The 23,844-nt window shown below is 35.7% G+C and overlaps 1 protein-coding gene across 5 annotated transcripts in view; it reads left to right on the top strand.

Moving 5' to 3' along the window:
* CCDC91 (coiled-coil domain containing 91) overlaps positions 1-19,388 on the top strand; it is a 361,285-nt gene extending 341,897 nt beyond the window's left edge. For all 5 annotated transcript variants that reach the window (XM_087442627.1, XM_087442629.1, XM_087442625.1 and 2 more), the window contains one exon: positions 18,397-19,388. In XM_087442627.1, the coding sequence (XP_087298753.1) occupies positions 18,397-18,507 (111 nt within the window). In that variant the 3' untranslated portion in view covers positions 18,508-19,388. The remainder of the gene's footprint in view (positions 1-18,396) is intronic.
* The last annotated feature ends 4,456 nt before the right edge of the window (positions 19,389-23,844 follow it).

Here is a 23,844-nt window from a genome sequence, read left to right as displayed (position 1 = left end):
AATTTGTTCATTTCATTTTCTATCAATAGTTTGCTTGCCTATAAAATATACACAGCTTTGAAATATTTTCTTCCAGGCTAACTTTTGTGGTTTTGTCCATTTATCAAGTAATTTATGATTAAGTTGATTTCCCAGTAGGTCACACTTAAAGTGTTTGTTATTGATAACTATCATTTTGATATTTTGATTATCTGATAAATACATTTCTCAATCTACTTTCCCTTTTTTGCATTACCAAAGATTATTTTGATATGTATATAGTTAAAAATTCTGTGGTTCCCTTTATAAGAACTCAAGAATACAGAAAATATAACTATTAAAATGATCCTTAATATTTATTTATTGTGGTCCCCCTCCCCCTTACCTTTTTTTAATAAAATAGCAGGGTAATGAGAACCTGATTTTAAAATGTTGCTTTGCTGGGAATTTTTTCAAACTTTATTTGAGAGGTGTTTCTTTAGCCTTTCCAACAGCTTCACTATTTGATTTGGACAACGGAAGTTACTTTGTAGTCTTTATCATATATGGATATTTTGTAATAATTTTCTAATCCGATGTTTTTGTTCATTTTTCTTGTACTTTTATATATCTTAGTATCTGAATAGTCTTTTATGGTATTACTCATTCATCCTACACAACTTACTAAAGTTGATTTTAAAAGATAACCTCCCCACAGGTATTATTTGCATTAAATCTTTGTCTTCTATCATAAAGCATTGTACATTAATTCAGCGTGATAGTATGAGTTTAGACTCTGGAGCCAGGAACTTACATTTTCTAAATTTGGTTTTACTACCAATTCTCAGATGTAGAACTTTCTGATGTTTTAATTTACTCATCTATAAAATAGGAGTGATGGGGGCCGGCCCGGTGGCGCAAGCGGTTAAGTGCGCGCTCCGCTGCGGCGGCCCGGGGTTCGCTGGTTCGGATCCCGGGTGTGCACCGACGCACTGCTTGGCAAGCCATGCTGTGGCGGCGTCCCATATAAAGTAGAGGAAGATGGGCACAGATGTTAGCCCAGGGCCATCTTCCTCAGCAAAAAAAGAGGAGGATTGGCGGATGTTAGCACAGGGCTGATCTCCTCACAAAAAAAAAAAAAAAAAAAAAGTAGGAGTGATGATCATAATTTATTCAGTGCTTACTTTCCATTTTGCTTTTGAGACTTCCTTTGAAAATATTAAATTAACCTGATGAAATGAAGGAAACAATGCTGAGTCCTAAAATCAATACTCTGCACAACTTTTTGTGAAGAGTTGTATACCAATGACCAATGCTGGTCATTGGCTTTTTCAATACAAGGGACCTTTGTGGAGTGATCATCAAACAGTGGAATGAAGTCCCCCAAGAGAAGGAAATGCCCGTCAGCTTTCCTTGCTTTCTGGGACTTCATCCCACTTTTTGATGATTGCTCCACACAGTCCCTCAGTCAAATAAAGCAGTTGTGATATTGTTTCCTGTCTACAGGATACATGGAGAAATTATCCATGACACTCTCCAGAGGCCTCAGTTCTCCTGCTAGGCTTAACTAAGCAAGACTCAAACATGTCTTTTCTTAACTATGGTTCAAGACTCCTTAAAAAACTGGATACTAGATTAGTAATTTTTAGACTAATCCATGAACTAATCAACTTTTGGCAGTCCCAGCTGAAATGCCACATTTGAGGAAGACTAATTCTGTGGAGATCTCTAAGATCTGCATTAGTGTGGTGGTCTTCCTCTTGAAACATTACCCCTACCTTTCCCCAGTTTCTCTCTCAGCTAACAACTCACGCAAGCCTGGACACTTAATTCATTTTAATGTATAGCTCTCCTATCACCAAACAGCCTACTTTTTTTGGTAAAGTTTGTATTTCTATATATACTCACCATAAATTTTAAAATATACTACAGTGTTTTCTTTGACGATATGCAGAGCTGTAAAAATGAGACCTCCATATAGCTTTAAAAAAAAGGGAGGACAGTTTTTTTAGAGTGGTTTTAGGTTTACAACAAAATTGAGAGAAAGGTACAGAGATTTTTCATATACTTCCTGCCCCCACACATCCATTATCAACATCCCCACCAGAGTGGTACATTTGTTACGTTGATGAATGTACACTGACACATCATAATTACCCAAAGTCCACAATTTACATTAGGGTTCACTCTTTGTGTTGTACGTTCTGTGGGTTCGGGCAAATGTATAATGACATGTATTCATCATTATAACATCATACAGAATATTTTCACTGCCCTAAAAATCCTCTCTGCTCTGCCTGTTGATGTCCTTTCACCCCACCCCTGGAAACCACTGATCTTTTTCCTGTCTCCATAGTTCTGCCTTTTCCAGAATGTCACATAGTTGGAATCATACATTATGTAGCCTCTTAAGATTAGCTTCTCTCACTTCCTAATGTGCATTTAAATTTCCTCCATGTCTTTTCATAGTTTGAAGGCTCATTTCTTTTTTGTGCTGAGTAATATTCCATTGTCTGGATATACCACAGTTTATTTATCCATTCACCTATGAAAACACATTTCGGTTGCTTCCAAGTTTGGGCAATTATGAATAAAGCTGCTGTAAGCATCCATTTGCAGGGTTTTGTGTGGATCTAAGTTTTCATATTCTTTGGATAAATACCAAGGAGTGAGATTCTTGGAATGTATATTAAGAGTATGTTTAGTTTTCTAAGAAACCACCAAATTGTCTTCCAAAGTGGCTGTACCATTTGCATTCCTACCAGAATGAAGGAGAGTTCCTGTTGCTCCACATCCTCACCAGCGTTTGATGTTGTCAGTGTTCCAGATTTTGGCCATTCTAATAGGTGTGTGGTGGTATCTCGTTGCTGTTTTAATATGCATTTCCCTGGTGACATATGATATGGAGCATCTTTTCCTATGCTTCTTTGCCATCTATATATTTTATTTGGTGAAATTTGTGTTAAGGTCTTTGGCCCTTTTTTTAATTGGGTTATTTTCTTATTGCTGAGTTTTAAGAGTTCTTTGTATATTTTGGATGATCTTTTATCAGATGTATCTTTTGCAAATATTTTCTCCCGGTCTGTGGCTTTTCTTCTCAATCTCTTGATATTGCTTTTCACAGGGCAGAAATTTTTAATTTTAATGAATTCCAGCTTCTCAATTATTTCTTTCATGGATAGTGTCTTTGGTATTGTATCTAAAAAGCATCACCATACTCAAAGTCATCTAGATTTTCTCCTGTGTTATCTTCTAGGAGTTTCATAGTTTTGTATTGTACCTTTTGGTCTATGATTCATTTTGAGGTTTTTTTTTTTTTTTTTGGTGAGGAAGATCGGCCCTGAGCTAACATCTGCCAATCCTCCTCTTTTTGCTGAGGAAGACTGGCCGTGGGCTAACATCCATGCCCATCTTCCTCCACTTCATATGGGACACTGCCACAGCATGGCTTGCCAAGCGGTGCATTGGTGCGCGCCCGGGATCTGAGCCGGCAAACCCCCGGCTGCCGGAGCTGAGCACGCGCACTTAACCACTTGCGCCACTGGGCTGGCCCCCATTTTGAGTTAATTTTTGTGAAAGAGCTAAAGTCTGTGTCTAGATTCGTTTTTTTTTTTGCCTGTGGATCCCACTTGTTCCAGCACCGTTCATTGAAAAGACTGTCTTTTCTCAATTGTGTTGTCTTTTCTCCTTTGTCAAAGATCCGTCAATTATACTTATGGGGGTCTATTTCTGGACTCTGTATTCTGTTCCATTGATCTGTCTATTCTTTCACCAATACTGCACTGTCTTGATTATACTGTAGCTTTATAGTACGTCTTGAAGTCTGGTAGTGTCAATCCTCCAACTTTTTGTTCTCTTTCAATGTTGAGTTGGCTATTTTGTATCTTTTGCCTCTCTGTATAAACTTTAGAATCAGTCTATTGATATCCACAAAATAACTTACTGAGATTTTGATTGGGATTGCATTGAATCTGTAGATCAAGTTGGGAAGAACTCTCATCTTGACGATATTGAGTCTTCCTATCCATGAACATGCAGTATCGATCTATTTAGTTCTTTGATTTTGTTCATCAGCATTTTTTAGTTTTTCTCATATAGATCTTTTACATATTTGTTAGATTTATACCTGAGTATTTCATTTTGTGTTTTTAATTTCAAAGTCCACTTGTTCATTTTTTGTATATAGGAAAGAAATTGACTTTTGTATATTTACTTTGTATCCTGCAACCTTGCAATAATTGCTTATTAATTAGTTCCAGGAATTTTTTTATCAGTTCTTTTGGATTTTCTATGGAGTCAATCATGTCATCTTTATTATAAAACAAAGACAGTTTTATTTTTTCCTTCCCAATATCTATACCTTTTATTTTCTTTTGTTGTCTTATTGCACTAGCAAGAACTTCTAGTATGATGTTGAGAGGGAATATCCTTGCCTTGTATCTGATCTTAGTGGGAAAGCTTTGAGTTTGTCACCTTAAGTATGGTATTAGCTCTAGGTTTTTTGTAGATAGTCTTTATCTTGAGAAAGTTCTCCTCTATTCCTAGTTTGCTGAGAGTTTTTATCATGTGTGGGTGTTAGATTTTTGTCAGATAATTTTTCTGCATCAATTTATATGATCATGTGTTTTTCTTTTTTAGCTAATTGATGTGATGTTTATATTAATTGATTTTTTAACGTTGAACCAGCCTTGCATACCTGGGATAAATCCCACTTCGTCGTTGTGTATAATTCTTTTTATATTTTTTTGGATTCGATTTGCTAATATTTTGTTGAAGATTTTTGCATCTATGATCATGAGAGATAATGGTCTGTAGCTCTCTTTCCTTGTAACGTCTTTGTCTGGTTTTAGTAGTAGGGTAATGCTGGCCTCATAGAATGAGTTAGGAAGTATTCTCTGTGCTTCTTTCCTCTGAATCTATATAACTTTTGACTGCTGAATTTTCACAAAAAAGTAGGTAGTACCTCCAAATATTCAGAGAACATGATTAGATTGTTAGTTTGGCATACTTACATTTAAAAGATTTTTAACATATATGGTTATCTTTGGCATCATTATCTTGGTATTCCTGAAGATTTTAAACTCCATAGTGTCTTTTTTTAAACAAATCTGGATATCCATCAGCAAAACTATCTTTATTTTTCATCCAAGCGTAGTGATACCTATATAGTAAATGATGTGGAAAGTCATTTGGATAGGTCATACCCATGGAATTTCTATATGATAACAGTTTGCATTTGATTTACCACACACCATTTAGGTTACTGGATCCTTCCATTCCCCTGCATCATGTCATTCGTTTACATTAAAACACAGGAAGAAAAAGTTTCAATACTTTGGCTGCGTTTGTTCACATTAAAACACAAGAAAAAACAGTTTTAATGCATTAGCTGCGTTGCCTTGACTAATTGGGTCATCAGGTCACACTGTGCAGCAGGGAAAGAGCAGAGTCTTGGGACTGTGTTGCTACTTTATATGGCATTTCAGGGGCATCTCAATTGCGTTGTGCACTGATGGATAACTTTTTTTAAAGAAAATTATCCCCTCACCTTTATTAATCTTAGTTCTTATTCCAGTGCATTTGTAATGATGCTAGGATAAAGCTTGGTTATATAAAACATTTTAAGTAACTTTGCCAGATTCTCTTCTGAACCTTTCTCATCTATATTTATCAGTGAAAAAATGGGAATTTTTGTCAATTGAGATGGCTGTTCCTGTAGGAATTCTTTTGCTTGTTTTGGATTTATAAAAAGCAAATACAGTAGGTCATTGTTGGTTAGTTGACTAACTAAATGACTGAAATAGAAACAAAAGTTATATAATAGCTTGTATACCAGCTTCACAAATGTCTATAGACCATCAATTTATGAAATTTCTACCCAAAATGCCACCAATTCTGCTTTGCATACTCCCACAGATTTTAAAACAAAAAAGGAGAGAAAGATTGTTGGCCTTTTTCTTGCTTTCATTTGTTTAACATTACTGGATTGTCCCATTTTATAGAAAAGCCTTTTATCTTAGTGAGAGAAGTATATGGTGTATGATTAGGAATGTGGGTTTTTGAATCAGATTTCCTGGATAAAACCTGAGCTCTGCTACTTATTAGATGAGTAAATTTAGGCAAATACTTTAACCTCTCTGGGCTGTATTTTGTTCATCTGTAAAATGGAGATAAAAATAATGCCTACTTCATATAGGATTGTTATGAGAATTAAATGATAGCACATGTAAGTGCTTACAACATTTCCTGACATAAAAAGTTCACTTTCAGTGTTAGCTATTAATGCTATTGTTTTGTTGTTGAGATGAGTTTTCCTAACTGTATTGTTTAGATCAGAATGTCTTTGATTCTACCCACTCTGGCTTAAAGTATTTATTAGTTTAAATACCTCTTTGTTCCACAAATGATTTGTGGCAACTGAAAATATATGTACTGTTAAAAATCATGGTGAAGGGAAAATGAGCATCAAATAACGAGTGTGAGACTGATGGAGATTCAATATAAATATATACATGCCATAAGGTCCTGTCTGCTTATCAAAGTTAATCTGCAGAATCAGCTTGGAGTTTCCTGGCAACCAAACTGCTATTGTATTTTATCCATAATATTCACTATTTTAAATTGATTAAGAACTTTATATTTCTTTCCAGACATTATAAGTTAACTTGTTTGGTTAGGCAAAATTTCATTCTTATAGTTTTAAATCCATCCCATTCTATGTTTTTTTTAACATTTTTAGGGTTTCTTTTCTCTTTTTCACTCTTCTCATTTGTGAATGCAAATACTCTATGTGGCAGAGAGAAGGAAAAGAAGAGGCACTTGCCAATGCAACTTGCATACATATATGTTCAGGTGATTGGCATAACCCGTTCATTATGATTATTTTATTTTTATTTTTTACTATTCATGTACTCTTAAGCTATTACAGGAGAATTGTATTCCATTAGTTGTTTTTCATCCCCAAATTAAAATTTCCAACTTTCTGGAAATTTGTCTCATTCACTTAACATTTTGGGCTTATCCTCAAGTTCTTGAGCCTTATATTCTAAAAAGTAAATTTTGTTTCTGATGCAGTAGTGGACACGCACAGTTTAAAGTTGCTAGCTTTATCACTGAGATTTATATTTGTCTCCTCGTAACAGAAACGAGAAATAACAACAGCATAAGCAAATCCAGAGGTAAGCAGTTCAGAGCTGTAAGGAAGCTTAACAAAGTTATAAAGGATTCAGAATCCTGTCTTTGTACATTTTCCATCTTTAGCACTGGCTTACATCATTAAGGCTACAGAATGGCAGCTGGAGCTCCAGTAAACAGATTTGTGATGGAGGAGAAAGGAAAAATGCAAGAACCAGAAAGGGGAAAAGAATTTGGGACAAGTGTCTGTCCCACTTTTAAAGAGCTCTCTTGGCAATCCTACCCAATAATCCTTCCACTCACGTCTCTTTAGCTACCCCCAGCTAGAAGGGAGTCTTGGAAATGATGGCTTGAGAATATTCACATTGTTCCTAGAACTAAACTGGAATTTTATTGGTAAGGAAGAATGGATATTGGAGAGAGAACTCACAGGCTCTGCCATAATTCTTGACTTGTCGTATCTTCTGTTTGGTAGGTGTTTAGTGTTGGTTATTTTTCAGCATCTTCTGTTTGAGCAGGTGCTATTGCCATTTTTAGGCAATAATATCCAAGTTTAGCTTTCTTAATTGAAAGCAAACCTCCTTTACTTGTTTACAAGAAGGAGAAACGTTAGGATTTTCTTACCTTCTTCGATCCAGCTGGGAGGCAGCAAGAGATTTCAAGAGGACTGGCAGTATGTTTTCCGACTTGGTTCCCTCAGTAGGATAAATCTGTTTTAAAATGTGCCAGACAGATGGTATTGTGTTTTTAAAAGTCTTCAGTGATCAAGTACACACCATAAAATCCTGAATGATGAGGAAGAGCAGCCCTGTTTATGTAAAATGAGAGAAAAAAGTCTGTTCACCCTAACTTCCATTTGATTAAATGATGCTTTGTTCCGTTGGTTCAACTTTGGATACTGAGGATTTCCTGATGGGAATCAGGCATGCGTCACAGCTGTGGAGCAGATCGTACTTGTGTACTTAGCCAGTTCTGTCAGTAGTGGAAATGTGAAGGTATCTAAGCCTCAAAGGTACCACAGGTGAGATCCATACTATACATTGCTTTTATGAATGTTTCCCCTTTCCTTCATTATGGACTTAGAAGGAAGTAGTCTATTGTTTTTATACACAGCCACTGATTCTTTAAGGCGGTGATTTCTTATGTGATGTGTTTAACGTGCCAGTTTTTCTTTAAATGCTTCTGTTGCATTTTCAGGGAACTATTTGTATGTTAATATAACAGAAACCTTCCTGAACCTGCTAGGAAGAGAAGAAAATCACATGTTTTAATGACTGTATCTACAGGGCTTTGGACATCTTTACAGGTTTTCGCACTAGGGTATGCAATGCAAGAAACCCCTGCATATTTATAACAAAACAGATATTGTGCCAAGGCCCCCAATCATAACTGAGGTTCTTATCTGAGAAGGCAATATGGTATTGCGGTTTAGAGAATAGTTTTGGTGTCATACACACCTGGATTTGAATCCTGGCCCTACCATTTGGGCAAGTTATACCGTCTCTAAGCCTCAGTGGCCTCATCCATAGAGTTTCAAGAGACTAAAAATGAGACAATACATAGTAGATGTTTCCCAGTGATGCCCTGCACTTATGTAATCTCCTCCCCTTGAGCCTGGGCTGAACTGAGTGAAATTGGGTTATAAAAATATTGTGGTTTCCATCTTGGGTGCTCTCTCACTCTCTTGGTTTGCTCTGGCTCTCTCTTATCCTCTCTTGAATTGCTTGCTTTGGGAGAAGTCAGCTGCCATATTTCTAGGCAGCCTTGCAGAGACTCACATGAGCTCTGTTGGAGGTGGATGTTTTGAAACCCGTCGACAGTCACTAAGTGAGCTCCCAGTTGAACTCTGACTTAACTACAGCCTACCCAGCCAGTGACTTGATTGCACCCCTCAGTAGAGACCATAGCCAGAGGGACTCAGTTCAGCAGCACCCAGTTTCATGACCCACAGAAACTGTGAGATAATAAATATTTGTTGTTATTTGTTTTAAACCACTAGGTTTGGGGTGATTTGTTACACAGTAATAGATAACTAATACAACACATAAAGAAGTTCACCTGTGCGTAGCAGGTAGCAAGTACTACCAATCAAGAATCAGTAACACTATTCTCAAAACAAGAGAAGATCAGACTTAATCGAGCATTACAGGGTTATTCATGATGCACTGTACATCAGTTTCAACATTTGTGTGCAGAGAGCTCAAGAATAAGCCTCATGGACAGTCCTTTGCCTGTTTTTGTAGATTGAAACATAAAAGGCAAAATATACCAGTTATCTGAGAATTTTAAGATAACACAGGACGACGAAAACCCAAGAGGTCATGTAATTCTTTTTTCTACTTCAAAATAAGATGAAATTTAAATTACTGAAGGTGAGGGGAGATAGATAGTAATTGGCAATATTCTTCCTCAGATTGACATAAAAGAATTGCTAAAACCTTTAAAAGTTCGATTGAGCAAAGTACAACAAGAGTTTGTATTTGTTACTTGAACAATTTGTTACTTAACAATGTTTGTTTGGGATCTTTATGTTTATTTAATTTACAAAAGGCCATCCCACAGATTGCAATATTTGCACTAAACAAGATCTTGAAAAAATAATGTAGAAAAAGATTGTCGATGGTTTGGGAGCATGTAACAAATTGTATTGAAAACTTTATGTGGAATGTCATATTAAAATCAGTTAGTCTGCCTTGCCAGAATCAATCCATCTTGTATTTAGATAAATTCTTTGTTTGCCGTTAAACTCTAGAAAGTAGGATATGGAACTCATTAATAGGTAAATATAACCTTATGTATCAGAGCCCTAAGATAGGATTTCTGTGCAACAGAAATACAGTTTCATCTACATTTGCTTTTTTTCTAAAATTCACCTATATCCATAGCTTTCTTTTTTTAAGTTGTTTTGGAAATTTTTAGATTTTCTTTGGAAATAGTCTAAATTAGGAGTAAAGCAATTGTTACCAGGATTCTTTTCTTTTCAAATTCATTAAACTTCACATATGGAAGCTTATACTAGAAAGTCTAGTGCCTGTTTTCACGCAAGTAAGAATAAAATCTTCTCTTACTACTATAGTGAATCCTTTTTGGGCCAACTACGCTGTTGCTTAACTTGTAAGATAAATAAGATTGTATTCTAAGGTGGTGTGCCTGCACATTAGAGTCTGGAATACATGTTCGTTTATTTTGCCCAGATGATTTAGTAAGGAGCAAGAATGAGTATTTCCATTTCCCAGTGGATTCTATGGTAGTTGGGGATAAAAAAGCAGAACTGCCCAAATATGTAGAACTTACTTTAGATGAGTCAAAAACAGAGAATTTACTTACCCTAAGACATCTTAAAACCAAACAAAGCAAAAAAACTAGTTCTTCAGTTGTGGCCAATAGAGTTTAAAACTCTTTATACCGGTTTTTCATTTACTCTAAAAAAGCATCTACAATTCATCTTGTGCCTGCTAGAAAGTTACACAACTTCTTTATATATTGACATTTTTTAACTGTATAAATAGTAATATAGACATTAAATAAACTTTAAAGCTGAGAACTATTCTCAAAGAAAAAAGGAGTTGTGAACTCTGGATTGAAAGTTTTCATGGGACATGAATGATGGCCTGTGAATGTTCTGGTAAGGAACTTAGACCTACATTTTCTGAAGTTCAAGGTTGAGGCAGTTGACACCACGTTAGTTCAAACCACTGCCCTGACTATATTGAATCTAAGTTTTAGAGTTGGGGTCATTCTAAACATGTATTTTATGTAACAATATTATCCTGAAGTTGGTTCAGAGTCTCTTTCATCACGATTTATATTACCAGAGAGGGGATTTCATGTCTAAACTTCAGCTTTATATACAATATATCCCTCTTGCAATCAAATTTACTTATCTGAAAACATAAAGAAAAGACTTTTAAAAGAGAAACTCTTTATGGTTACTGTACCAGTAATAAAACAGATACTATAGAACCTCCATTAATGCAACCAGTGATGTTACAGATAAGTCTAAATTTTCTTAGGATGAAGTGATAAGAAGCAGAATTGGAGGACACAGGAGAAAAGATGGTGGTTTTTCGAGCAAAAATGTTTAAATGTCACAATAAAAATATTCACCACTCAAGAATAACTTGATCTTCTTCAAGTCTGTCAGCCCTTTCTTGTGATGATTTCATTAAATGAACCAGGCCATTACAATTATGTTTGCATGTTAAGTTTTAATATTGATCCATAGTCCACTTCCTTCATGTCTACGTTAAGAGTAAGGGTAGTCATATCATCTCACCCAGATTAGTTTCAACACCTGTCTGGTCATAGTACTGGTTCTCTAGGAATGAACCTTGTCTGTCCATTGTCAAAAATTTAGTGAAGCTGTAGAATCTATTGATACATAGTAGGGTTTCATAAGCAAAGATAAACTCAGGTTGATACATTTAACTACATTTTAAAGAAGTGTGTATTTCTTTAAGTGTAGGAGGACATATTAGGTTTCTGAAATTGGTCTCAACCACTCAGAGCATCAGTTTTCCACAACTGTAAAATGTAGATGTTAGACTAAGCAGTCTCAAAATCTCCTATCATTAAAATTCCATGGTTACTTATTATTAAGAAGAAACTGAATCAGTATAGTCTTCTCCCTATATTTTGCAATTTGTTTTGAGTCTAGAGAAGTCCTCAAGAGAAATTGATTTGTAGGGCGTTTTCCAAAGTATGCTTTACACACACACACACACACACACACACACACACACACACAGGATTCCAAGGTTTAAAAAGTTTGAGAACCATTGCCTATACTATAGCCATTTTGGCAATTCACGATGCTTAATAGCGCAAAAACTCTGAGAAGTTCTATAGAAAAGAAATCTTTTTAATCCTGCATTTCCTAAACTTACTTTACTAAAAAGCCTTTTATTTATTTATTTTAAACAGAACACATGCTACATAGAAATAGTGTCTTGTTCATTGTGGTAAATACTACTCTGGTATATAAGGACCTCAACAATCTGGAAAAATCATTGTTAGTAGTTTCCCAGGGCTGCTGTAACAAAGTACCACAAACTGGATGGCTTAAAACAACGGAAATTTATTCTCTTAGTGTTCTAGAGGCTAGAAGTCCAAAATCAAGGTGTTGGCAGGGCCGTGCTCTCTCTGATGTCTCTAGGGCACGTTCTGTTCCATGCCTCTCTCCTAGCTTCTGGTATTGCTGGCAGACCTTTACAGCCATATCTCTCCAGTCTCTGGCTCCATCTTCACATGCTGTTCTTTCCTGTGTCTGTGTTTCTTTGTCTCTTTATGAGAATGCCAGTGATTGTATTTAAAGGCCACCCTGATCCTTATGACCTCATCTTAACTTATATCTTAATTATATCTGTGAAGACCCTGTTTCCTAATGAGGTCACATCACAGGTACGGGAGTTAGTACTTGAGCCTATCTTTTTGAGGGATACAGTTCAACCCATTACAATAATTATCTGCCACTGCTCCTTTCCCAGACCATGTGTTAGAGCACCCCAGACTTAGTCTGCTGACCTTTCTCTTTTATCTACATTCATTCCCTAGGTAATCTCATCTATGCTTTACATGCCTTCTATATGCAGATGGTTTCTCAATTTGTATCTCTAGCCCCAATCCCTCCCCTGAAATGCAGACTCTTATATCCAATATCTCTGACATATCTAATAGCATTAGACAAACTACTCATGTCCAAAACAAAACTAATTTTCCTCTGGCCAAGTCCCTCCAGCTCTAATCCATCATATCTCAGTAAATGGCACCATCATTCTAAGAATCACCTTTTATTTCCCTTTTTCTTTCATCCACAATTTTAATCCATCAGCAACCCAAGTTGGTCCTATCTCAAAATATATTCCAAACCTGACCTACTGTTAAGCCTCCACTGCCAGCAGTCTGGTTATCTTTGTATCTTTCCCAGACCAAGTCTCCTAACTGGGTTTTCTTCTTCCATTCTTGCCTCCTACAATCTGGTATCCCCAGTAACAAGTGTAATATTTTTCAAACATAGAGTATGGTCACAGTCTTGCTCAGAACTCTCCAATGTCTCCCATGACCTGTAGTGCCCTACATGCTCTGGCCCCTCTCTACTTCTCTGATCCTCTCTTCTACCAATCTCCCCCTTGCTCATTTTTACCTCCAATCTTAAGGTATTTATTGCCAGTCCTCAGTCAAACCAAGTTTGAACCCACATTTTGGACTTTCCTCTTGTGGTTTCATCTGCCTGGAAATTTTCTCTCCTGATGTTTTTGCATGGTTCCTTTCCGCTCTCATTTCGTTCAGGTCTTTTATCATTACCACCTTCTCCAAGTGGTCTTCTCTGATCATCCTGTGCAAAAGATCTCCCTCTGTCTCTGTTTAATCCTTTCCCCTACTTTGTTATTTTTTATAGTACTGATCTCCACCTGAAGAGTATTAATTTGTCTCTTCAAACTAAAATATAAATTATATAAGAGTGGAGAATTATCTTATTCACCACTATATTTCTAGTGCCTAAAACAGTGCCTGGCACAGAGTAGGTGCTAAATTAATACTGAATAATTGGGTGAATGAAAGAATGTATGAATACTCCTAAGCAGACTTTCTCCACTTGATTCAAGCCTCCTTCCTCAATGTCTCTAACCAGTCTGTCTTTGTTTCTCCTAATCTGCTTTCCTAGAATTTCTTCCACATCTTACTCCCTTTTGTCTAAGGAAATGCTCTTGCTACTTTAAGAGCCTTTTCAAGACCCGCTTCTGTGTAGTTTTCTCTGCTACACTCTCCCACCATGATCTCTCCCCCTCTCTGATCTTCCATTGGAATCAGTCTTTACTATACATGTCAGTACCTAGTTGTTCTTTAATTATTATGTGTGTGTCTCTCCAAAAAGATTATAAAGCTCTCAAGGACAAGGACGTTATTTTGTAATTTTTTTGCCCCAGCCTTAGAGCAATAATGCACAAATAGTGGGCAGTCTTGACTTTTTTATTGATCAACTGATTGACTAATTAATTAATTGATTGGCTCAATCTCAGACGTAAGAAACAACATCTTGAGGGTATGTGTGAGTTTGGGGGGAGTGTATAATAAAGTCAGAAAAAGAGAAGCATTCATATCCAAATAACAATGTTGAAAGGATGGCATTGTAATAAATAAGAGACTGAAGAACTATTTCATTTATCAGAAGGTAAACAATTCTTCTTAAGCAATAATCGGATGATGTTAACTGGAAAATGTGCCTGAGTAATTCCAGTTTCAGATCATCATACTTAACCTTTCTTCAATGCCCGTGAAAGAGCTTCTTAGTGAAGGAAACTGAATCCATAAAACGTATTATTACTAAACTGATAACATGTGTTTATGAGTCACTTTCTATCAGTGGCTTTACTGGATATCCATTCTAGCATTTTTGAAAAATTAGATCACTTTTTAGTATAAGTTTACAATATGCAGGAGGATAGGTTGGAAGAGTAACATTGATAAAGGTAAACCTAATATTTTCACATCTCTTGGTATATCTTGTTGGTAGAAGCCCGAAAGATACTGAGATCACAATTAGTGCTAAGTGTGTTTTACATGTATATACGTATGTATATAATATGTATATATTGTAACATATACATATATAATATGTTTATATATTCAAAAACAGTGTATCAGGTTTTCTGGGATGTAAGCAGTGTTCTTAACAGTCCCATTAAAATAAGCCATGTTTGTTTGTAATTGACTTTGAATTTTGCTCTTTAGACCAGTATAAGTTCACCATCCATCATGTTGTGTTTTGGTGACTAGCAAATAAAAGCTAAAGTCTAGAGAAGTTTTGTTTTTCTTTTTCTTTTGCTATGGCGTGAAATACTAAAGGAAACAAATCTAATACAGGGAATTATTGGGAAGTAGTGTTCTTTTGTTTCTCCCCCTGAGCATATTAATATTAACTTTTAGCAAGTAGTATGCTTCTGAATGGTTTTTTAGCAGTATGCCAGCAAACTGAAGACATGACAAAGAGGGAAAAAAAAGATTTATAAAGCCCGGTTGTCTATTTCAAAGACCTCGGAATTTCCAGGGTTTTTTCAGGTATCTGAAAGAGCTGAATAGCAGCTGAAGCAACAGAAAACGGAAGGGAAAACAAAGCAATTAGAGCTACATTATTGTGAAGAGATTGTAAATCTCATATCCAAAAATATTTGCCACAAATACTCTGGATGTAATATTGTCACATGAAGTCACAGAATACAGATCTTTGATTCACTTTGAAACGAAAGCCACAAATACAGAATAAGCCCCACTCTTCAAGGGGAAAAAAGAGTTGAATACTTTGCCAAGATTCTTCTTGCCTCAATAAAGGATAATAAGGTCATGCCTAATAAAACAGAAACTGTTGAAATTCAGGAATTTGCCAAGAACATCACTTTGATGTACTTGTTTCAGAGAGAGGAATTCACCATCTTTATGAGAGAAGGTCTCAAATGTTCCCCCTCACAGACGTGGTCTTATGTACCATGCCCAGGAAGGACCCGCAAAATTGGAAGCTCAGCTCTGTGATGGCTCGATTTGTCTTCCTCCTCACAGAGTATCAGTGTCACCCTATTGCTCCTTAACGTGTTGAGCTCCTGTTTATTTAACGGATTCTTGCCTCCAGACAGTTATGAGGAGGCGTGGTGAAAGATGTGAAGGAGTCTTGCAGCTGCCTAAACCCAAAGCCGGTATGTCCATCATCTTCTAGTCACTCATTTCAGGGTGACTTCTCACACAAGCAAGAGAAGAGAAGTGCTTGGTATGTTTAAATAAAAATCTGTCAGACTTTTTTGTCCTTATACATATCCTTGCTTTTTAAAAAATTATGGAATATTCATTCTGAATGCATAAATCCAAATGATTATTGTTACTTAGCAACAGTTACTTGTTGAATGCCAGTTACATTACACGTTATGAGTTTGTGCCATTTGCCCTCAAAAGGAGAAAAGTTTCTCCTTTAACTAACATCCATAATTCTAAGATATTAAGTCAAATTTGTTTTTAATGGAACTCCTGATTATTCTCAGAGGCTTCTAAAAGACTTTGAATTATTAAAGCTAACATATAATATATATACGTAAATCATGAAGCATAAGAGTAGAACAAACACCCAAGAAGCCACCTTCAAAATGATTATTGCATGATTATAATAGCAAAAGATTAGGAACAATCCAAATGTCTATCAATAGAATAGTTTTTAAATAAATAATATCCATTATATTTGTTAAATTATAAATATATTATGGCAAACTATGCAACCATTTAAAAGAAGAAAACAGGGGAAACTCGTCCTCTCATGCACTGCAGATGGGACTGAGAAATTGGTACCCTCACTCTGGAAAGCAGTGTGGTAATATCTGTCACAACTTAAAATATGCAAATCTTATGACATAGTAATTCCACATATTAGAATCTGTCAAAGAGAAATCCTTGAACATCTTCTGAAGGGAGTGCACTTAGGTTGTAAATTTCCCTGGTGATTCAAAAACAGCAAGACAAAATTGGAATAAACTGACATGTCTGTCAATGGGAGACTGGCTAAAAAAATCATGGACTACAGTCAAGCAATTTCTTAAAAATGAGATAGGGAAAAGTTCCAGTAATGGCAGTGGGGCAAAGTGATTGTGTGACCTCTCCCATAGTTAACAATTATAAGATCTGGACCAAATATTTTTAAAAACTTATCTTTAAATGCTTGAAAGCATCCAAAAGTAGACAGAAACCACCAGGAATGGACTGGAACTGGGTGTTGGTACATTCTTCTGTACTATTTGAATTTGAACCAAGTACAAAATAATTTTTAAAACTGCACATATTTCGATTTCAATCTGTTTTACATATATTAAAATGAAAGTTTTAAAACTTCAATTTTAATCTCCTACGTATCTTTTAGATTAGGTTAAGCATGTTTTTACTTTTATAATTAAAAGTCCACCTATCATTTCCTAGTAGATTGCCTTACCCTGTTAGGGTTGAGTGTTCATTGATTCATTCAATCTCAGCAAATATTTACTGAGTGTCTAACATGTGCCAGACCCTCTTCTAGATGTTGGGGTACAGTAGTCAGGAAGACAGACAAGATCTCTGCTTACCTGAGGTTTACATTGTAATGAGCTGCCTTGTTTATAGAGACTTGTAAGTAGAAGGTGTATTTTCAACTAAAAGTATGTCATCTGAGAGAGGAAGGAAAAAAAAGACAAAGGATTAGCAGATCCTATTTCTTTAATCCCAAATTATTAGCATTGAAAGGAGTCTTAATAGTGTTCAATCTTTTTACATGAGCATTTTGCTAAATATAATGCATTCTTTTTTTATTAATTCTTAGGATACTTCAAAATTTTAATCTTCCAGGTTTTCAGTCATTTTGAGTCATCAGTGGATTATAGAAGTGTAATTTAATAGAGAATTCTTGTTCACATTTGTCTTTTTTTCCTTTTGTGGTAGGGGAGCTTGTGGGAAGAATATGTCAACTTTTACATAAATATGACAGATATATGTTGTGAAATAGAATTTATGTGGCTTTCTTTTGAGTTCCTCCATTGTTTTGTAACCTGTAGGCAATGTGTTGTTATTTGTTATTTTTATACCATGGGCAAACTTTTTAGGGCAGAAGAGTTAGAAACTTTTCTTGATGTATTCAATAATCCTTACCTCCAGGAAGTTCTTTTTGTTCAAAAGTTCTACATGACTTTTGTTACTAAACTTCTTGTTTTGTTTACCAGGTTAATTGATTATTGATACTTTAAAACAATCCTAATAAAATCTCTCTAACTCAGCAGGAAGACCCAGTCAGATAAGTTTCAACAATATCAAATATTTCTTGAAGTACACCCTTCCCAAGAACTTGCTCTAATTTCAGGAAATTGTTTATCTCCTCACTTATCCTTTGTCCTACTAAACCCTATGCATGATATAATTATGCTGTGTTTCTGTACTGTGTATTTCTTTTGTTTTTTTGCGTCTGTGATATTTATATGATCTTTATGGCTGTTTGTTCTGTATATTCATTAAGAACTGGCATTTTTATACTATTTTATATTTTATAAAATGACTCTGGTCAAATTTATGGTATTTCTCCAATAACGGAATACCAACATCAATTATAAAATTGTAATGATTATCATCTCATCTTAGCTAGTAGGCCAGAAATAGTGGCTACGTTGTCTCTGAGTTTAAAGCACGATTTGATTTCCTAAATCCATCATCTGAAAAGGCTTCTCTAGTAGGCTTTAGTGGCATGATATTCTTTATCCCTCAACTAAGTTGTATTTTTTTCTCTTTCTTTCTTTGAAAAAAAATCAACAGCTTGATCAAGTTATCCGCCAAAGAAGCCTGTCCAGTTTGGAACTATTCCTCTCCTGTGCTCAGAAACAGTTAAGTGCTTTAATAGCTACGGAACCAGTTGACGTTGAATAAAGAGAACATGACAAGCTAACCCACACTGGCAATGGATAAATCATTAGACCTCTAAAATACATGCTGTGAATTATAAAGATGCTTTTGTTTTCTTTCCAAACCTTGGAGAATTGATTTCTACTTCAAGGACAAACCAAAATGATATTTAGAAGAACCATCAAGAGACCTAATTTATTCTCTTTTGTTTTCTCCTATACATTTACTATTATTTTATCATAAGTAGTAGCAACAACAGAAAGTATGATGTGACCCAAAAGCCATTGTCAATTGCCACATTATCCAAGGTTAATTAAAGTTTATAGCCTCTGGTGGCCTGTTATATTGTATTTGGCAAAGGTAGTAAATATATTTACTTATTGCTTCACAATGACTCTTGATAAGATTCTAGAACATAACCATACATTTATTTGATTTTGAGAATAGAAACAGCATGGATTTCAACGTGTATGTAACTTGGATATAAAACACTGATATGATAGAGCATCATTCTGATGTTACCACACCTCTTTTCTGTAGTGAGATCTATGTATTTTCATTGGCAACAGTTAAAAACACTAAAGATTATTATATTAACTCAACTTTGATCTGATATACCACTTAATGGGGTATGTGTGTGATATATGCTGATTTTCTATTTGTGTTCTTCAAAGTCACTATGAATCAATAAACTCATTTTTCTTATGAATCATACCATGGACTTGATCTCTAGAAAGAGAATATAACTTAGCCATTTATAGGAATTCAGATTCAGATATAAGAGAGATGAAATCCTTTCCCAGTACTTCAGAATGTACTTAATTCATGAGCAGTTTGCTTCAATGTGAAATCATGGAATTTTTTAAAATCAAACTAAAATGTTGTCATTAAAATGTATGCAAACATTTTGTCTTGTTTTCTGAAATGCTTCTACTTTCATGGGCTTTGTACTTTTCTGGGATCTCTCAGTGTAATTAAAAAAGAGCTCCAAAGGGCCAGTGCCGTGGCTTATCGGTTAAGTGCACGTGCTCCACTACTGGTGGCCCGGGTTCGGATCCCGGGCGTACACCGACGCACCGCTTCTCTGGCCATGCTGAGGCCGCGTCCCACATACAGCAACTAGAAGGATGTGCAACTGTGACATACAACTATCTACTGGGGCTTTGGGGGAAAAAAAGGAGGAGGATTGGCAATAGATATTAGCTCAGAGCCAGTCTTCCTCAGCAAAAAGAGGATGGTTGGCATGGATGTTAGCTCAGGGCTGATCTTCTTCACAAAAAAAATAAATAAATAAATAAAAATTAAAATTAAAAAAAAAAGAGCTCCAAAAACTTATTTGGTTATTATTGTTCTTTTTTTAATCCTTTTTTTAAATTAATTCTTCTTTTTAAAAATTTTTTCTTTCTTAAACTTCTATATCCATAGATTATGATGTTTTTAATATATGCTGCCCCCTAAATATTTACAATAATATTTACCAAGAATCTTTAAATGTTAATAACCACTTAGTTTTCTCTTACAAATTTAAATAAGAAATGAAAGCAAGCAGACCACTGACTTGAAATGCAGCATAGTAAAAAGGGGAGGAGAGCTTTTAATTCAGGAATAAGCCAATAACACAATGTTATGGTCATATTTAAAATCACTTGACTCTTTGTCACCAAATTTAATGTGATGGGATATTTTACAAGTTACTCAAATATGATTTGGAAGAAAATGAAGCATAGAAGGTCACTGAACTAAGATCCAGAGATACTGGAAATGTCAAGAGAATATAACAGTCTACATCTTTTACTTACTACCACCACCGAATGATTTTTTCTTCTTCCATTTGGGGTTCCAACTTTACTGTTGACGTAGACTAAATGTTGTCTGAAGTGATTTGGAGCAAATTGATACTGATCAGTCTATGAGTATTTGTAGAACATCCACCATGCACAATAATAAACTCTTGGATTGCTATGGTGCTTTTTTTGGGCAGAGCTATCCTTAAAGATGACTGAGAATAATCATTTTGGTGTAGAATTGATTATTTGAATGCATTAATCCTTCCAAACTGAATTAGCTAATAATCTGTTTCAATGATGTTCAAGTTACAGATTTCCATTTTAAGAACTGTACTCTGTTTCTGCTCTGGTTATCAAAAGGTCATAGACCATCTCAGGTAGTACTCACTAAGAGAATTAGATGATCAAGTATTGTGCTGTGACCAAAGATAAGAGTTTTTTTCCTGAAATGTTAGCCCATAGTCTCAAAGAGAAGTAGTCAAATGTTTTGTATCTAAAACTTTCTTTGCCTATTGTATGATTCCCTTAACTGTTTTTATGTAGCGTTTCCTACCTTTATGTTTAGGTGAATAAGACACCATTTTGAAAGGCTAAACGTAAGAAAGTAGTTAGATTTTTTGAATGATAAAGCCACTATCAAACTGTGACTCCATTTTTAGTAGTATGCTTGAGGGTTCATTAATAGAAAAGTTTTTTCCTCCCTAAAAATTAGTATCTGCTTTGTGCAAAGTATTTTCACATGTTATCTCAATAACCCTGTGAAGTTACAGTAACCTTGTGAAGGAGATGATATATCCACATATATTAGTGGAGAAAATTAGGTGTTTACTTGCCCTTGATGAGCAGGTGGAGTTGAGATTCAACCCCAGAGCTTTCAACATGCAGTCTTACACTTTCTAGTACCCTGGAGATACCGAATATTCTCTCCATGAGAAAATATCAAGAAGTTTGTATCCCATGTAGTCTTACTGCATTATTTTAATCTTTTAAGAAGGAGACTAGCCCCTCTTATAAACCTAGTTGTAATTCTAGCTCTGCCACATTCTAATTGTGGCATGTTGGACAAGTTGGCTAACCAACTTGAGTCTCAGTTTTCTCACTTGTGAGGTGGAAATTGTGATTTTTATAGCCTTTTTGTGAAAATTAAATTAAGCTTATAAAATGCCCCATATAGTGGACCTCACTGGTGTGGCCACTAGTTCACAATAATTCCCCTTTCTCTGGGAACTACCCACAAAATACAGGTGTAGTTGTCCACAAACCACTGGCTAAACAATATTATTCTGCCCCTCTGACCTTGATTGACTGTTCCACAGGTAAAGACCTGACCCCCACCTGGGCCTCCTATGAAGAGTCATATGGTGAGACACTTCAGCTGTTTCACGCCAGGGGGACAGACACGAACTCTGCTTCTGAGGTCTGCCTGATGCCTGCCTTTCCTGAGTCTTGGATTCTATGAGATACCCAAATATTCTTCCAATATGCCAGCACCACTTACTTTTTTCCCTTAAGCTAGCCAGAGCCAGTTTCTATTACATGCAACCAAAAAAATATTAACCAAGGCAATCCAGCACAGAGCCCAGCGCATAATCCCTGGATACTCGGCACTTGTAAGTTCTTCATTTCCTCCACCATAGTAATCCACATCCCAAATGGGAACACTCTTTGATTTATTTTAAGAAATGTTAAAAATATAACTGAACCAAAGCCCCTATTGTCTAACAAAGCCAAGTAAATCACAGATACCTAAAAGTATGAACAAACATGCCCTATTTAGAAGTTCTCTGTCACTCAGAATCTGGAGTAGAGGTTTAAACTCAGCTTTGCTAAATGCTGATTCATGTTCCAATTCAAAGGAGCGTTGCTCAGTGACTGCTTTGAAATCAAAACCAGAGCAATGCCCCTATGATGGGTGTTATTCTGCACTGTCATCTATAATTATAACTTTTTTATTTATGACGGTTAAACTGAATGGAATCAGGAAATGCTATCTATGCTTTAAAGAACAGTAAAAAAAGAATTATTCATTCACTGAATTAAAAAGATGGTCTTTGCATAATAAATGCTGATGTAAGAAAAAAATCCATATGTAAAAATGTGGAAAACATATATAAAACTCCAAGAGAAAAAGGAGAGTTGGATCAAAGCCCTTAGCCCCTAGTCTTCTGTTGACATACCAGTAAACAACTCTACTGTGTCTCTCAAGACTCTACTAACAAGAAGCAGAAAGCCAGCGTGTTCCGAATCCACAAGCCACTTACTCCTAGGCCTCACCATCAGCATCATAGTCACTGGACAAAAACTATATATGAAAATTCACAGCCATGACTGCCGGAATTTTTTAAAGCCTGGCAAAACTAAAACCATTCCCTTTGTTTAATTGAAAAATAAACCCATTTTCATACACCCAGTCTGCCATAATACAGGGGCTACTTGGCTATCAATCATTGGTATATATAAATAGAAGGAAAAGAGCTGGTAAAATTTTCTTTGCTCTCATCTAGTTTTCTGTTTTCTTTTTCCCAGAAATATCCATTCCTACCAAGTTGATCCCCTTTAAATTCCGCCTCCTCCAACCGTGGGTGTTACATACTGGACTTTTCCTATGGAGCACTTACAGAATTAAATAATATTTTGTGTTGATTGTCAATTATAATTAATAATTTGTGTTCTTTTTTGTTTATGTGTATCTCCTCCTGAAGGAAGAGCCCACATCTGTTTTATTATATCCTTATGGCGTTTCCTAGTGCCTTGCCTGTGGTGTGAACTTAGTATATAATTATGAGTTCATAAATAATTGAATCAGCCATTGCCCTTGTAATACAAATCCACTAATCTCAAGCTAATAGATTCTGACTACTAATTTAAAGGATTAGCTAAAATTGCTATGTTTCTAAATGAGGTCCTATAAGAAAGTTAAAGAACGCTCATAAAACAATAACCAGCCTTCTATGAATCAACAAAGCTTACGAGCATTCTGAAATGAATTCTGCATTTCCAAATGATACTAGAATGGCTAAATCACTAAATCATAGCTCCTAGAATGCTACTATATTGATAGAAATGTGCTGCCCAAATTTAAAAGATCCTCTAAAAGTGTAAGTAGGGAAGAACATATGGAAAATTATATGTGGAATAATTTCTTATGGTGCCATGAGGTGCCTGGCCATAAGAGTAAGAAACAGCCTCCCACTGAGTGGGCTATAGGGTTAGTGTTAGACTCACTGGTCCTGGTCCCTCAGGTTTCAGTTACAACAAGGAGGGAGGAAGACAATTTGGAGAAGAGATGGTATGCATGGAGTTTTGTGATCGATAGTAGGAGATTCAGAGGGCCCAGGAGAAGTTGTGGGTGAGGAGAAGAGAGGTGTTTGAGAGTGGGTGAGATCACGGAATGTCCAGAGCAATGTGATGTGAAAGTCCTGGTGATAACAGATGCCAGAGAATATCTGGTAGTCTTTTTCAGTCCACCTCTGACTCCCAATTGTGATACAAACTGGTCTAGTATTTTTGAGATATATGCAGAAATCAAGAAACAAATTCATTTAAAAGGTAGAAAAACTTGACTCAGTCCTGG

Source organism: Ceratotherium simum, chromosome 17 (assembly GCF_057802395.1).
Source record: "Ceratotherium simum simum isolate JZ-2026a chromosome 17, ASM5780239v1, whole genome shotgun sequence".
NCBI classification, from domain to species: Eukaryota; Metazoa; Chordata; class Mammalia; order Perissodactyla; family Rhinocerotidae; genus Ceratotherium; species Ceratotherium simum.
The sequence above is the reverse complement of the archived record's forward strand: the minus strand, read 5'-3'. Positions and strand labels throughout refer to the sequence as shown.